Source organism: Clavelina lepadiformis, chromosome 4 (genome assembly GCF_947623445.1).
Source record: "Clavelina lepadiformis chromosome 4, kaClaLepa1.1, whole genome shotgun sequence".
Lineage (NCBI taxonomy): Eukaryota > Metazoa > Chordata > Ascidiacea > Aplousobranchia > Clavelinidae > Clavelina > Clavelina lepadiformis.
The window spans coordinates 17,027,551-17,039,435 of NC_135243.1; the positions used below are offsets into that span (position 1 = coordinate 17,027,551).

At 41.6% G+C, this 11,885-nt stretch overlaps 1 protein-coding gene, 2 non-coding genes and 2 pseudogenes across 7 annotated transcripts in view; 1 reads left to right on the top strand and 4 right to left on the bottom strand.

The window, feature by feature from the left end:
- LOC143451442 (uncharacterized) overlaps positions 1-7,201 on the top strand; it is a 33,719-nt gene extending 26,518 nt beyond the window's left edge. Inside the window, exons 2-11 of one of the 5 annotated variants that reach the window (XM_076951988.1) lie at positions 2,200-2,347; positions 3,504-3,631; positions 3,986-4,087; positions 4,154-4,272; positions 4,391-4,465; positions 4,603-4,831; positions 5,285-5,482; positions 5,557-5,614; positions 5,696-6,650; positions 6,783-7,201. In XM_076951988.1, coding sequence (XP_076808103.1) covers positions 2,290-2,347; positions 3,504-3,631; positions 3,986-4,087; positions 4,154-4,272; positions 4,391-4,451 — 468 coding nt within the window. In that variant the 5' untranslated portion in view covers positions 2,200-2,289 and the 3' untranslated portion in view covers positions 4,452-4,465; positions 4,603-4,831; positions 5,285-5,482; ... (1 more) ...; positions 5,696-6,650; positions 6,783-7,201. Of the gene's footprint in view, positions 1-2,180; positions 2,348-3,503; positions 3,636-3,985; positions 4,088-4,153; positions 4,273-4,390; positions 4,466-4,602; positions 4,832-5,284; positions 5,483-5,556; positions 5,615-5,695; positions 6,651-6,782 lie in introns of those variants that run through there. The other 4 variants (XM_076951989.1, XM_076951992.1, XM_076951990.1 and 1 more) reach the window with 4 other exon arrangements.
- Positions 1,712-1,881, bottom strand: LOC143457918 (U2 spliceosomal RNA; annotated as a pseudogene).
- A 1,235-nt stretch (positions 7,202-8,436) lies between the features above and the next one.
- LOC143457494 (U2 spliceosomal RNA) lies at positions 8,437-8,629 on the bottom strand. The gene has a single exon (XR_013117190.1). It is a non-coding gene; the product is annotated as a U2 spliceosomal RNA (small nuclear RNA).
- A 583-nt stretch (positions 8,630-9,212) lies between these two features.
- LOC143457495 (U2 spliceosomal RNA) lies at positions 9,213-9,405 on the bottom strand. The gene has a single exon (XR_013117191.1). It is a non-coding gene; the product is annotated as a U2 spliceosomal RNA (small nuclear RNA).
- Positions 9,406-11,634: 2,229 nt separating this feature from the next.
- Positions 11,635-11,804, bottom strand: LOC143457919 (U2 spliceosomal RNA; annotated as a pseudogene).
- Positions 11,805-11,885: the final 81 nt, after the last annotated feature.

The window sequence follows — 11,885 nt, forward strand, 5'->3', positions numbered from 1 at the left end:
TTTTCCTCAAACTACTTCAATACAAACAAGAGTATCCCACCAGGGTGGGAGATGGGCCGAAGCAGCAGGTGAGACCGTTGCAGTAGATTGTGGCGAAGGTCAGCAGATTAGTTTAATATTTGCACGATTCCATGAGGGAGGGTAGGTTTTGATGTAATATGGCCAGTTATTGTTCAAAAATAGAAAGTTTTCAAGAGCGGTCAGCTTTGGACTTTTTCCCCTTTCGAGAGCTGGTTCTCGCTTTCCTGGGGGTCTGTGTCACATTGATGGTGAGTTGACGTCCCTGTAGCCCCAGTGTGCGTTTTTCTGCTTCTGAGGTTTCTAAGGAGGAGATAGTTTGAAATTCCGTTGAGCTTTCCGCTTCGGATGAATCGGATTGTTGTCTCTCAGGCTCTGACAGGTCTGTATTATTGGTATTTGTTTCGTTATTGTTTTGATTTCCTTGCAGGTTGTTCGAGTCGTCCTGACTTGATTGAGAGGTGTGGTTCTCGTTTTGGGATGGGGTTATGTTTGTATCTGATTTTGATGGCGCTGGGTGCTCAGTCGAATCAGGTTGAGAAGGCGGGTCCTCGACAGGTCCTTGTAGGGGGGGTGATGACGATTTTAGGCTGGAATTCTGTTGCGATGAGTGTTGTTGACCCCACGTAGCGTTTGCAGGAAGGGCTGATTGGTTGAGGGAGGAGGGTGGGTTTTTACTTCGTAGTTTTTTACATTCTTGCAATTTGTGCCCATAGTTTCTGCAGTAGGCACACTTAATAATGGGGGTGCCCGGAAGGGTAACGGATACGGGTAGACTATTTATGGATATTTGTTTCGGTAGTAGTTCCTGTTTTAATTGATCGATTTGTAGGTGAAGGTATTCACTGTGGAATTGCGGGAAGGCCTTGTGTGCTCCAAACTTAAAGCGTCGAAGGATGCCCCATCCCCGGGAGTGTCCCAGATGTACGATATCTTCATCTGGGATGTCCAGTGGTACTGGGTAAAGGGTAATTGTGGTGGGCGGTGGAGATGGCTCAGTAACCCACATATGCAGCGATGCACCATTTTTGGTTTCCAGAATTCTTGGTGAGGAATAGGTTTTTAACATGTGCTTGATGGCTTTTTTGGAGTCATCATTTGCCTTGAAGGTGGTGGAGAATATTTTATTTTTGTGATCTGCCTGTGCCATACCAAAGATGTTCTCGGCGAGATAAAAAAGGGGTCCGTCTTCGATGAATAAATCCATGAAGGAAGTGATGTCAAAAGTCTCGGCCACTTCGTTGACGTTGAAATGGCATAGTAAGGTGCGAGTTTGTTTAAAAAAAACCATTGTGGTACAATATCCGTAATAATAACTTGCCGGAGTTGGCTGAGTTAATAAATTCGGAAATTTAACAATTCCCGACAAAAATCAAAAAAATTAGTGTCAGGATACCACAAACTATCTTGGGGAAATCCCTGGTTCTTGTAAACCGCGTGGTTGGCTGAAATAGCCTAGAAATCGCGGAAATAAACGAAAAAAACACACAAAGGGGTGATAAGCACAAAGAATAATATGAAATTCGGGTTTAGAACCCAAAAATCTACTTAAAACAAAGGTTTTAGCGCTGAAAAGCGCTGTTTGAGTACGTAACTAGCAGTCACAGTTTTGAGAGTGACAGGATTTAGGCCTATCACTAGAATACGCGAAAATACACATATAAACAACAAAAACTACTGCATGTAAGAGTAAAAAAGCTAGCAAAAGTATTTAAAAGTATTTTAAAACACTCAACAACCCCTTACACTGAATAAATCCAGAGTAATTGCCAAAAATCGATCAAGACCTGCGGAGCTCGAAAAACACGTCCGAACCCGACAGATACTACACTTGATCTTAGCTCTTGAGAGCCGAGAAGCGATACCTCCACATCTTCCCAGACTCTTTTTATTCTTCTCAAAATCCTCCTTGACCTCCAAACGTTCCTATATCGCCCGCCCGTCACAAGACGCCAAACTGACGAACTCAACCAGCCAGCAGACAGACGACAATGTTCTGGCCGCCCAGTCACATGATTTGCTGCTTGATGGTTATTGGACCGTGACAGTGGAGATATTTTGTGTCTATCCCGTGGAGGCCATTTCTTGCATTTTCAGCTTTTTGCTATCAAACTGGGAAATACCCTAAAACGATCGCTTTCATTAGTACTCACAACAATTTCAAGCATGGTGTTGTTTCAGTAAAATGGATAAAAACAGCATTGGAGATGGATATTATTATCATGGATTATTTCAGGATGAGCAGAGCAATGTTGATTTGTTGTAAAGTCCATGAAGACGATTGAGAAGTTGTTGAAACAGGATGATTTCCAGGTTTCAGATGTTGACAGTAAGTATTTGTATTAATTTAAGTTTCATCATTTTGATGAAGGTATAAATAAAAAGAAGGGGTTATGTAGTTATGGTACATAATTGAGTATATAGGGTACATTGACAATAAGGTAGGACATATAGTACATATTAACTGATATAAAACAGATGATAACACATAAGAGTTCGTGTAGAGATAAGGTATCGTAACAATATGTGTGGGTCATTATAGGTAATGAGAGAAAACGATTAAATTTGGTGGGCCGGTGAGTGACACAAAAACGGTTGAGCTATATTAGAAAACATTCACAGTAATTAAAGTTAAATGGATGAGAAAAACAATTGTACAATCTTCTGGTGTAGAGTTGTAGCTTCGATCTTTTCATTCGTAGATTCTTTTGAATTTTGTTCTGGTTTTCCAAATGATGCTATTTGTTGTGAGGGTTTTGTCCGTACAGTAGGAATTCTTTTCATCGAGTGTCTCTTTGTATGAGATTAGATTTGACTTAAAAATGTTGAGGTAATGTAGAATTTTGACTCTTTCAGCAATTTCTCGTTGGAATTTGTTGTATAATAGTAAGTCTCGGTCAAAGGTGATATTTGTTGAGAACCAACGTAGAATGTCGGATTCAATTTGCTTGAGGATTTCTTGAGTTATTGGACAGTCCAGCATCAGGTGGTTAATGTCATCACGAGTTGATCTACAGAATTTACAGTTTGTTATTCTGATCTGTTGTTGGGGGGTAGTGAAGAGTCGTTGTTTTTTGTAAAAGGAGCCCCATAGGAAACCTTGATGGGCAATCAAATATGAATGGCTTCTTATTTGGAGAGAGGGTGACCATCCAGTCATATTTTTTAGAGTGGTGAGTTTCCAAGAAATCATCTCTTGTTGATGATTTTGGATAATTGACGGTGATGAGTGTTTGTTGAGATATAGAAGGTATAGGGTCTTTTGAGTTTGCTCTGCCAGAAGGAAATTTTTGTTGTTGTTATTGATCAGGTCGTAAGTTTTTAGTGTCTTTTCCCAGGTGCGATTTGGGGTGGGCCGGTATCTAATTGAATTTGAGTATAGGTTTGGGGATATTTTCATTAATTTTGTACCAATGTTATACTTGGCCCAACATGAGAAGAAACTATTTTCGGTGTTTTCCAATAATATTCTTTTCATTTTGTAGAGGAATGTGGAGTGTATCCGGGATGCGACATGGAGAATTTCCAGCCCTCCTTCATTAAAGGGGGCGATGAGCTTATTTCTTGCCACGGGTTCCAATTTTCTGGGATACCAGAGAAACTTGAAGATGAGGTTGGTGAGTTGATTGCAAATTTTTATTGGCGGTAGGAAGAGGGTCGCGGTTCTGATAATGTGGGGTAGAAATAGGGCGTTTATTAAATACTTTCTTCCCAGAATGGACAAACGTCTCATTTTGTGCAGATTGTTGAGTTTTTTTATTGTAAGTATTGCTTTTTCCCAGTTTACGGTAGCATCGTCATCGGAGTGTGAGAATGTCGTTCCAAGTATTTTCATGTTAGTTGTGATCGGGATATTGGGAAAATGCTGATTTATCTGGTTTTGTAGAAGAGGTGTTGAGACGAAAAATGCAGATTTAGCTTCGTTTAATTTGAGTCCGGAAAAATTGCTGAATTCATTTATGATTAGGAGAGCGTTGGATATGGTTGGTATGTCCTTAGCCAGGAGAATGGTGTCGTCGGCGTACTGCTGCAGACTGAGGGAAGTAGATCTGATCTTCGGGCAATTGTGGTAAGAGCTATTTGAGATTTTGTGTGCTAAAACATTTGTTACTATGGTAAAAATAAGCATACTCAGGGGGCATCCCTGTCGGACGCCGCAGGAGATTGGAATCTCTTGAGAAAGGCCTCGAGTAGTTTGGATGTAAGCAAGCGGCTGGTCATAAATTATTTTAATCCAGTTGACTATGGAGCTAGGTAAATTTAATTTACTGAGAAGTCGAATAATAAAGTTGTGATTCACTTTATCGAAGGCTTTGGTGAAATCTAATTTTAAAATTGCCAGTCGGTCTTGATTGTCATTTTCTTGTTGCAGGGCCGCCTGGATGTTGAGAAGGATGGTTTCCAGGGATCTTCCAGGAATTCCGCATTGCTGAGAGGAGGAAATGAGGTGGGTGACGATTGGTGTTATTCTATTTTTGAGAATGATGCTGAGGATTTTATAGTCCATATTTAAGATCGAAATAGGTCTCCAATTTTTAATTAAAAGTTTATTGCCTGATTTTGGGATAAGTCTAATGAATGCAGATCTCTGAGAGTGGGTGAGCTGGGATTGGAAATAACAATTGTTGAAGACTTCTTGGAGCAGTGGCGAAAGGAGGTGGGAGAATCTCTGATAAAAACTGGCTGTAAGACCGTCCAGACCAGGTGCGGAATGTTTATTAAGTTGTTGTATAGCTGCTTTTATTTCAGCTATGTCGATGAAAGGCGAGAGATTATTTTGAGGATTGGATTCAATTGCAGGAAGGTTGTTCAGGTATTGAGAAAGTTCTTCATCTGTTTTATTTGTTTCGGTGGGGTCGGTTTTCCAGAGTTGGGAATAGAATTTGTGAATGGTTTGCTGAATGGTGATGGGATTATTTGTTATTGTGCTGTCCTTTTCTTCATCCAGTTGCAATTTGTTTATGTTGAGTTTTTTTTGGTGTTTACCTTCGAATATTTTAAAAATTCTTGATGGATCTTCTTTGTCCGTGACTGTTTTCATTCTTGATCGTATTCTTTCACCTTGTTGCTGTTGCTCTTGAATGTTTTGAACTTTCTTTTTTAAATTGAGAATTTCCAGATTTTTGTCCGGGGTGAGGTGTTCATTGAGAGATTCTAATTGGTACTGATAGTTTTGCAATAGATTTTGGGTTTTGCGTTTTTTCTTACTTGCTAAATGAATAACAGATCTTCTGAGGCTTGTTTTGAATTGTTCCCACCATTTCAGTGGATCGAGAGAGCGGAGAGGCTTTTGGGACAAGGCTCGTATGGTATTGTCGATTTGATTGCCGAATTGTGTGTCTTGAAGAAGGGAGTCGTTGAGTTTCCAGTATGTTCTGCCGTGTTGATGGTCGGGTCGTGGAAGAGTAGTCTGAAGAGATATTAAATTTCTGAATGAATGGTCAGAGAAGTGTGCGGTTGAAATGTAAGTGGATTTTGTTATTTTGGTTGTCAGAGCACTATTGGAATATATTCTATCAATTCTTGTACTGGCTTTAGCTGTGATGTAAGAGAAGCTTCTTTGGTTTGGGTGCAGATATCGGAAGGCGTCGTTGAGGTCAAAGAATTTGAGATATTCAATCATTTTTTTATGGTCATTTCTTATTTGAATTTTATTGATTGAATCTTTGCTGTCTAGAACTAGATTGAAATCTCCCAGCCATAAGGTGTCGTCATGGGGAGTGGTGGTGAGGTGTTGATAGATATGTTCAAGTTGAAGAATTCTTGCAGAGGATGAGGAGGAGGAGGTTCCGGAGGTTAGATACGAGTTGATAATAATGACCGTTCTACTGTTGATTACTAATTTTATAAGATGAGATCGATGTTCGGTGATGATGGTGTGGGTTTTGACAAAAGGTAGGATATAGTTCGATATGATGAGAACTGTTCCAGATTTGAAGTATTTGTCTTTGGAGTTGGTACTTGGTGCGTTGGTGAAGGATGTCAAGTTGTTTTCTTTTTGCCAGTAGAGAAATTGTTTCGGGTTGATTCGATGGGCTTCTTGGATTGCCAGAATGTCAATTTTATGATCACGCATAAAGGAGGGGATATGTCGGAGAGATTTGGTGAGGCCGTTGCAGTTTATGGTTGCTATAGTTAAAGCTTTGTTTTTTCTTTGAATAGTATCCATCAGATTACGTATAGTATAGCTTGTTTTGGCCGGAGCGTTTAACAGCGTTTTCCTTTTTGTTTATTAGCTTGCTTGTTTCTCGCATTACCTTTTTTTGAAGTTGCAGGAGGAGGAGTAGTGAAGCAAAGTTTCTCTTGAAGTCCTTTAAGTCGCTTTTCAGCATCGGAAGTGTCTAGTGACGAGACAGTCACTAAATCAGATGAGCCGGAGGATTCCTCCGAGGTTGACGGGTCTTGGGATTCTGAAACAACAACGGGAGTGGTGTCCTGATCTTTGTCTGCTGTAGAGTTGGTCTTGGTTTGTTTCGGAGAGAGGGCATCAGATTCTTCAATCACCAGAGGGTCTGCAGGAGGGTTGGGTTGCTCCGTGGGAACGGTGGATGGTAGCGCGGTTTCACTTGGAGTTGGTTGTTGACGACCCCACGTTGAGTTTGCAGGGAGGGCAGATTTGTTGTTGGAAGGAGGTGGGTTTTTATTTTTTCTTTTGTTACAATTTTGAATGAGGTGGCCGAAATTCCTGCAATAGGCACATTTACGGATAGGTGATCCCGGGAGGGTAACTGATACAGGTTGGCTATTAATTATGATTTGTTTAGGGATCAAATTCTCGTTGAGCTGATCAATCTGGAGATGTAAATAGTCGTTATGAAATTGCGGGAATCCTTTATGGGAGCCGAACTTGAACCGACGCAGAATGCCCCAATGCTGGGAACGTACCAGGTGTACGATTTCCTCATCAGGGATATCCATCGGGACTGGGTAGAGGGTGATCGTAGCTGGTGGAGGAGCTGGTTCGTCAACCCACATGTGCATAGGTGTACCATTTTTAGGTACAATCAGTTAGTTGTCTTTGCGAATATGTATTTATCATTTTTTTGATGGCGCTTGTAGAGGCGTCATCTGGTTTGAAAGTAATAGAGAAAATTTTTTCTCTATAATCGGGTTGTGTCATTCCGAAAATGTTGTCGGAGATTGATACAAATGGTCCTTCGTGAATAAATAATTCCATAAATGAGGAGATGTCAAAACTTTCAGAAATTTCGTTGGAGTCGAAGTGACATAGCAAGGTTCGGGTTTGTTTAAAGAAAACCATAGTAGTTACACGGACGTATTCGTAACACGTCAAGGTAGGCAGAACAGAGTAAAACGGTAAATAATGAGGACCCCAACACAATTTTAGAAAATTAAAGGCCGGTTACCATAAAATATAACAGGGGAATCCCAAAATCGGGTGAAAACGCGTGGTTGGCTGAAATAGCCTAGAAATGAGCTAAAAGTAGTTAAAAACACAATAAAACGAAACTATTCAGTAATTTTGACCACGGAATTAAGTTCCGTGACCTAAAAACTATAGGAAACAATAAAAAGTAGCGCTGAAAAGCGCTGTTTAAGAGCGTAAATAGGGTTGCCACTCGGGCTTAGCCTACTGAGCATGAAAATTCAGACAAATACAAATATCAGCAGTTATGTAACAAATTAAGCAAAGTGTAAGTGTAAAAGTTATATATAATTAGTTTATAAACAATTTAAAACACTCACCAACCCTTTACACTGAATAAATTCAGAGTAATTGCCAAAAATCGATCAAGACCTGCGGAGCTCGAAAAATACGTCCGAACCCGACAGATACTACACTTGATCTTAGCTCTTGAGAGCCGAGAAGCGATACCTCTAAATCTTCCCGGACTCTTTTTATTCTTCTCAAAATCCTCCTCGACCTCCAAACGTTCCTATATCGCCCGCCACAAGACGCCAAACTGACGAACTCAACCAGCCAGCAGACAGACGACAATCTTCTGGCCGCCGCCCAGTCACATGATTTGCTGCTTGATGGTTATTGGACCGTGACAGTGGAGATATTTTGTGTCTATCCCGTGGAGGCCATTTCTTGCATTTTTCAGCTTTTTGCTATCAAACTGGGAAATACCCTAAAACGATCGCTTTCATTAGTACTCACAACAAATGTAGTAACAGCAGCAGCAGCACAGTTGACTTGAAGAAACTTTCACAAGATAAATCGGGGATTTATCCATTTTATCAAACCATTCCTGCTGTCACACAGGGCCGACAGTCAATTTCTCATTTTACCGGTGACGCAGGTGTACAACATTTATCCCATAGACATTAGTCGATCATCGATCAATCCATCCGCCCATCGTCTTTTTTTTTTTTTTTTTTTTTTCCTCCTCCTCCTCTTCTTCTTCTTTTCTTCAGACTACTTTAATACAAACAAGAGTATCCCACCAGGGTGGGAGATGGGCCGAAGCAGCAGGTACTGCAATAGCTGCACAACCCTCAAACGAGCAGGCGCAAGCGCCTAGCGTCGTTCACCGTTCAAAAATCCGTTTAATCGAAGAGCAGTTCAATGAACTGCGTCCCAGGGATTAAACTGAGAAGAACAGATACTACACTTGATCTTAGCTCTTGAGAGCCGAGAAGCGATACCTCTAAATCTTCCCGGACTCTTTTTATTCTTCTCAAAATCCTCCTCGACCTCCAAACGTTCCTATATCGCCCGCCACAAGACGCCAAACTGACGAACTCAACCAGCCAGCAGACAGACGACAATCTTCTGGCCGCCGCCCAGTCACATGATTTGCTGCTTGATGGTTATTGGACCGTGACAGTGGAGATATTTTGTGTCTATCCCGTGGAGGCCATTTCTTGCATTTTTCAGCTTTTTGCTATCAAACTGGGAAATACCCTAAAACGATCGCTTTCATTAGTACTCACAACAAATGTAGTAACAGCAGCAGCAGCACAGTTGACTTGAAGAAACTTTCACAAGATAAATCGGGGATTTATCCATTTTATCAAACCATTCCTGCTGTCACACAGGGCCGACAGTCAATTTCTCATTTTACCGGTGACGCAGGTGTACAACATTTATCCCATAGACATTAGTCGATCATCGATCAATCCATCCGCCCATCGTCTTTTTTTTTTTTTTTTTTTTTTCCTCCTCCTCCTCTTCTTCTTCTTTTCTTCAGACTACTTTAATACAAACAAGAGTATCCCACCAGGGTGGGAGATGGGCCGAAGCAGCAGGTACTGCAATAGCTGCACAACCCTCAAACGAGCAGGCGCAAGCGCCTAGCGTCGTTCACCGTTCAAAAATCCGTTTAATCGAAGAGCAGTTCAATGAACTGCGTCCCAGGGATTAAACTGAGAAGAACAGATACTACACTTGATCTTAGCTCTTGAGAGCCGAGAAGCGATACCTCTAAATCTTCCCGGACTCTTTTTATTCTTCTCAAAATCCTCCTCGACCTCCAAACGTTCCTATATCGCCCGCCACAAGACGCCAAACTGACGAACTCAACCAGCCAGCAGACAGACGACAATCTTCTGGCCGCCGCCCAGTCACATGATTTGCTGCTTGATGGTTATTGGACCGTGACAGTGGAGATATTTTGTGTCTATCCCGTGGAGGCCATTTCTTGCATTTTTCAGCTTTTTGCTATCAAACTGGGAAATACCCTAAAACGATCGCTTTCATTAGTACTCACAACAAATGTAGTAACAGCAGCAGCAGCACAGTTGACTTGAAGAAACTTTCACAAGATAAATCGGGGATTTATCCATTTTATCAAACCATTCCTGCTGTCACACAGGGCCGACAGTCAATTTCTCATTTTACCGGTGACGCAGGTGTACAACATTTATCGATTGATCGATCGTATCACATCGACCATCCATCCGCCCATCGTCTTTTTTTTTTTTTTCTCCTCTTTTTCTTTTCCTCAAACTACTTCAATACAAACAAGAGTATCCCACCAGGGTGGGAGATGGGCCGAAGCAGCAGGTGAGACCGTTGCAGTAGATTGTGGCGAAGGTCAGCAGATTAGTTTAATATTTGCACGATTCCATGAGGGAGGGTAGGTTTTGATGTAATATGGCCAGTTATTGTTCAAAAATAGAAAGTTTTCAAGAGCGGTCAGCTTTGGACTTTTTCCCCTTTCGAGAGCTGGTTCTCGCTTTCCTGGGGGTCTGTGTCACATTGATGGTGAGTTGACGTCCCTGTAGCCCCAGTGTGCGTTTTTCTGCTTCTGAGGTTTCTAAGGAGGAGATAGTTTGAAATTCCGTTGAGCTTTCCGCTTCGGATGAATCGGATTGTTGTCTCTCAGGCTCTGACAGGTCTGTATTATTGGTATTTGTTTCGTTATTGTTTTGATTTCCTTGCAGGTTGTTCGAGTCGTCCTGACTTGATTGAGAGGTGTGGTTCTCGTTTTGGGATGGGGTTATGTTTGTATCTGATTTTGATGGCGCTGGGTGCTCAGTCGAATCAGGTTGAGAAGGCGGGTCCTCGACAGGTCCTTGTAGGGGGGGTGATGACGATTTTAGGCTGGAATTCTGTTGCGATGAGTGTTGTTGACCCCACGTAGCGTTTGCAGGAAGGGCTGATTGGTTGAGGGAGGAGGGTGGGTTTTTACTTCGTAGTTTTTTACATTCTTGCAATTTGTGCCCATAGTTTCTGCAGTAGGCACACTTAATAATGGGGGTGCCCGGAAGGGTAACGGATACGGGTAGACTATTTATGGATATTTGTTTCGGTAGTAGTTCCTGTTTTAATTGATCGATTTGTAGGTGAAGGTATTCACTGTGGAATTGCGGGAAGGCCTTGTGTGCTCCAAACTTAAAGCGTCGAAGGATGCCCCATCCCCGGGAGTGTCCCAGATGTACGATATCTTCATCTGGGATGTCCAGTGGTACTGGGTAAAGGGTAATTGTGGTGGGCGGTGGAGATGGCTCAGTAACCCACATATGCAGCGATGCACCATTTTTGGTTTCCAGAATTCTTGGTGAGGAATAGGTTTTTAACATGTGCTTGATGGCTTTTTTGGAGTCATCATTTGCCTTGAAGGTGGTGGAGAATATTTTATTTTTGTGATCTGCCTGTGCCATACCAAAGATGTTCTCGGCGAGATAAAAAAGGGGTCCGTCTTCGATGAATAAATCCATGAAGGAAGTGATGTCAAAAGTCTCGGCCACTTCGTTGACGTTGAAATGGCATAGTAAGGTGCGAGTTTGTTTAAAAAAAACCATTGTGGTACAATATCCGTAATAATAACTTGCCGGAGTTGGCTGAGTTAATAAATTCGGAAATTTAACAATTCCCGACAAAAATCAAAAAAATTAGTGTCAGGATACCACAAACTATCTTGGGGAAATCCCTGGTTCTTGTAAACCGCGTGGTTGGCTGAAATAGCCTAGAAATCGCGGAAATAAACGAAAAAAACACACAAAGGGGTGATAAGCACAAAGAATAATATGAAATTCGGGTTTAGAACCCAAAAATCTACTTAAAACAAAGGTTTTAGCGCTGAAAAGCGCTGTTTGAGTACGTAACTAGCAGTCACAGTTTTGAGAGTGACAGGATTTAGGCCTATCACTAGAATACGCGAAAATACACATATAAACAACAAAAACTACTGCATGTAAGAGTAAAAAAGCTAGCAAAAGTATTTAAAAGTATTTTAAAACACTCAACAACCCCTTACACTGAATAAATCCAGAGTAATTGCCAAAAATCGATCAAGACCTGCGGAGCTCGAAAAACACGTCCGAACCCGACAGATACTACACTTGATCTTAGCTCTTGAGAGCCGAGAAGCGATACCTCCACATCTTCCCAGACTCTTTTTATTCTTCTCAAAATCCTCCTTGACCTCCAAACGTTCCTATATCGCCCGCCCGTC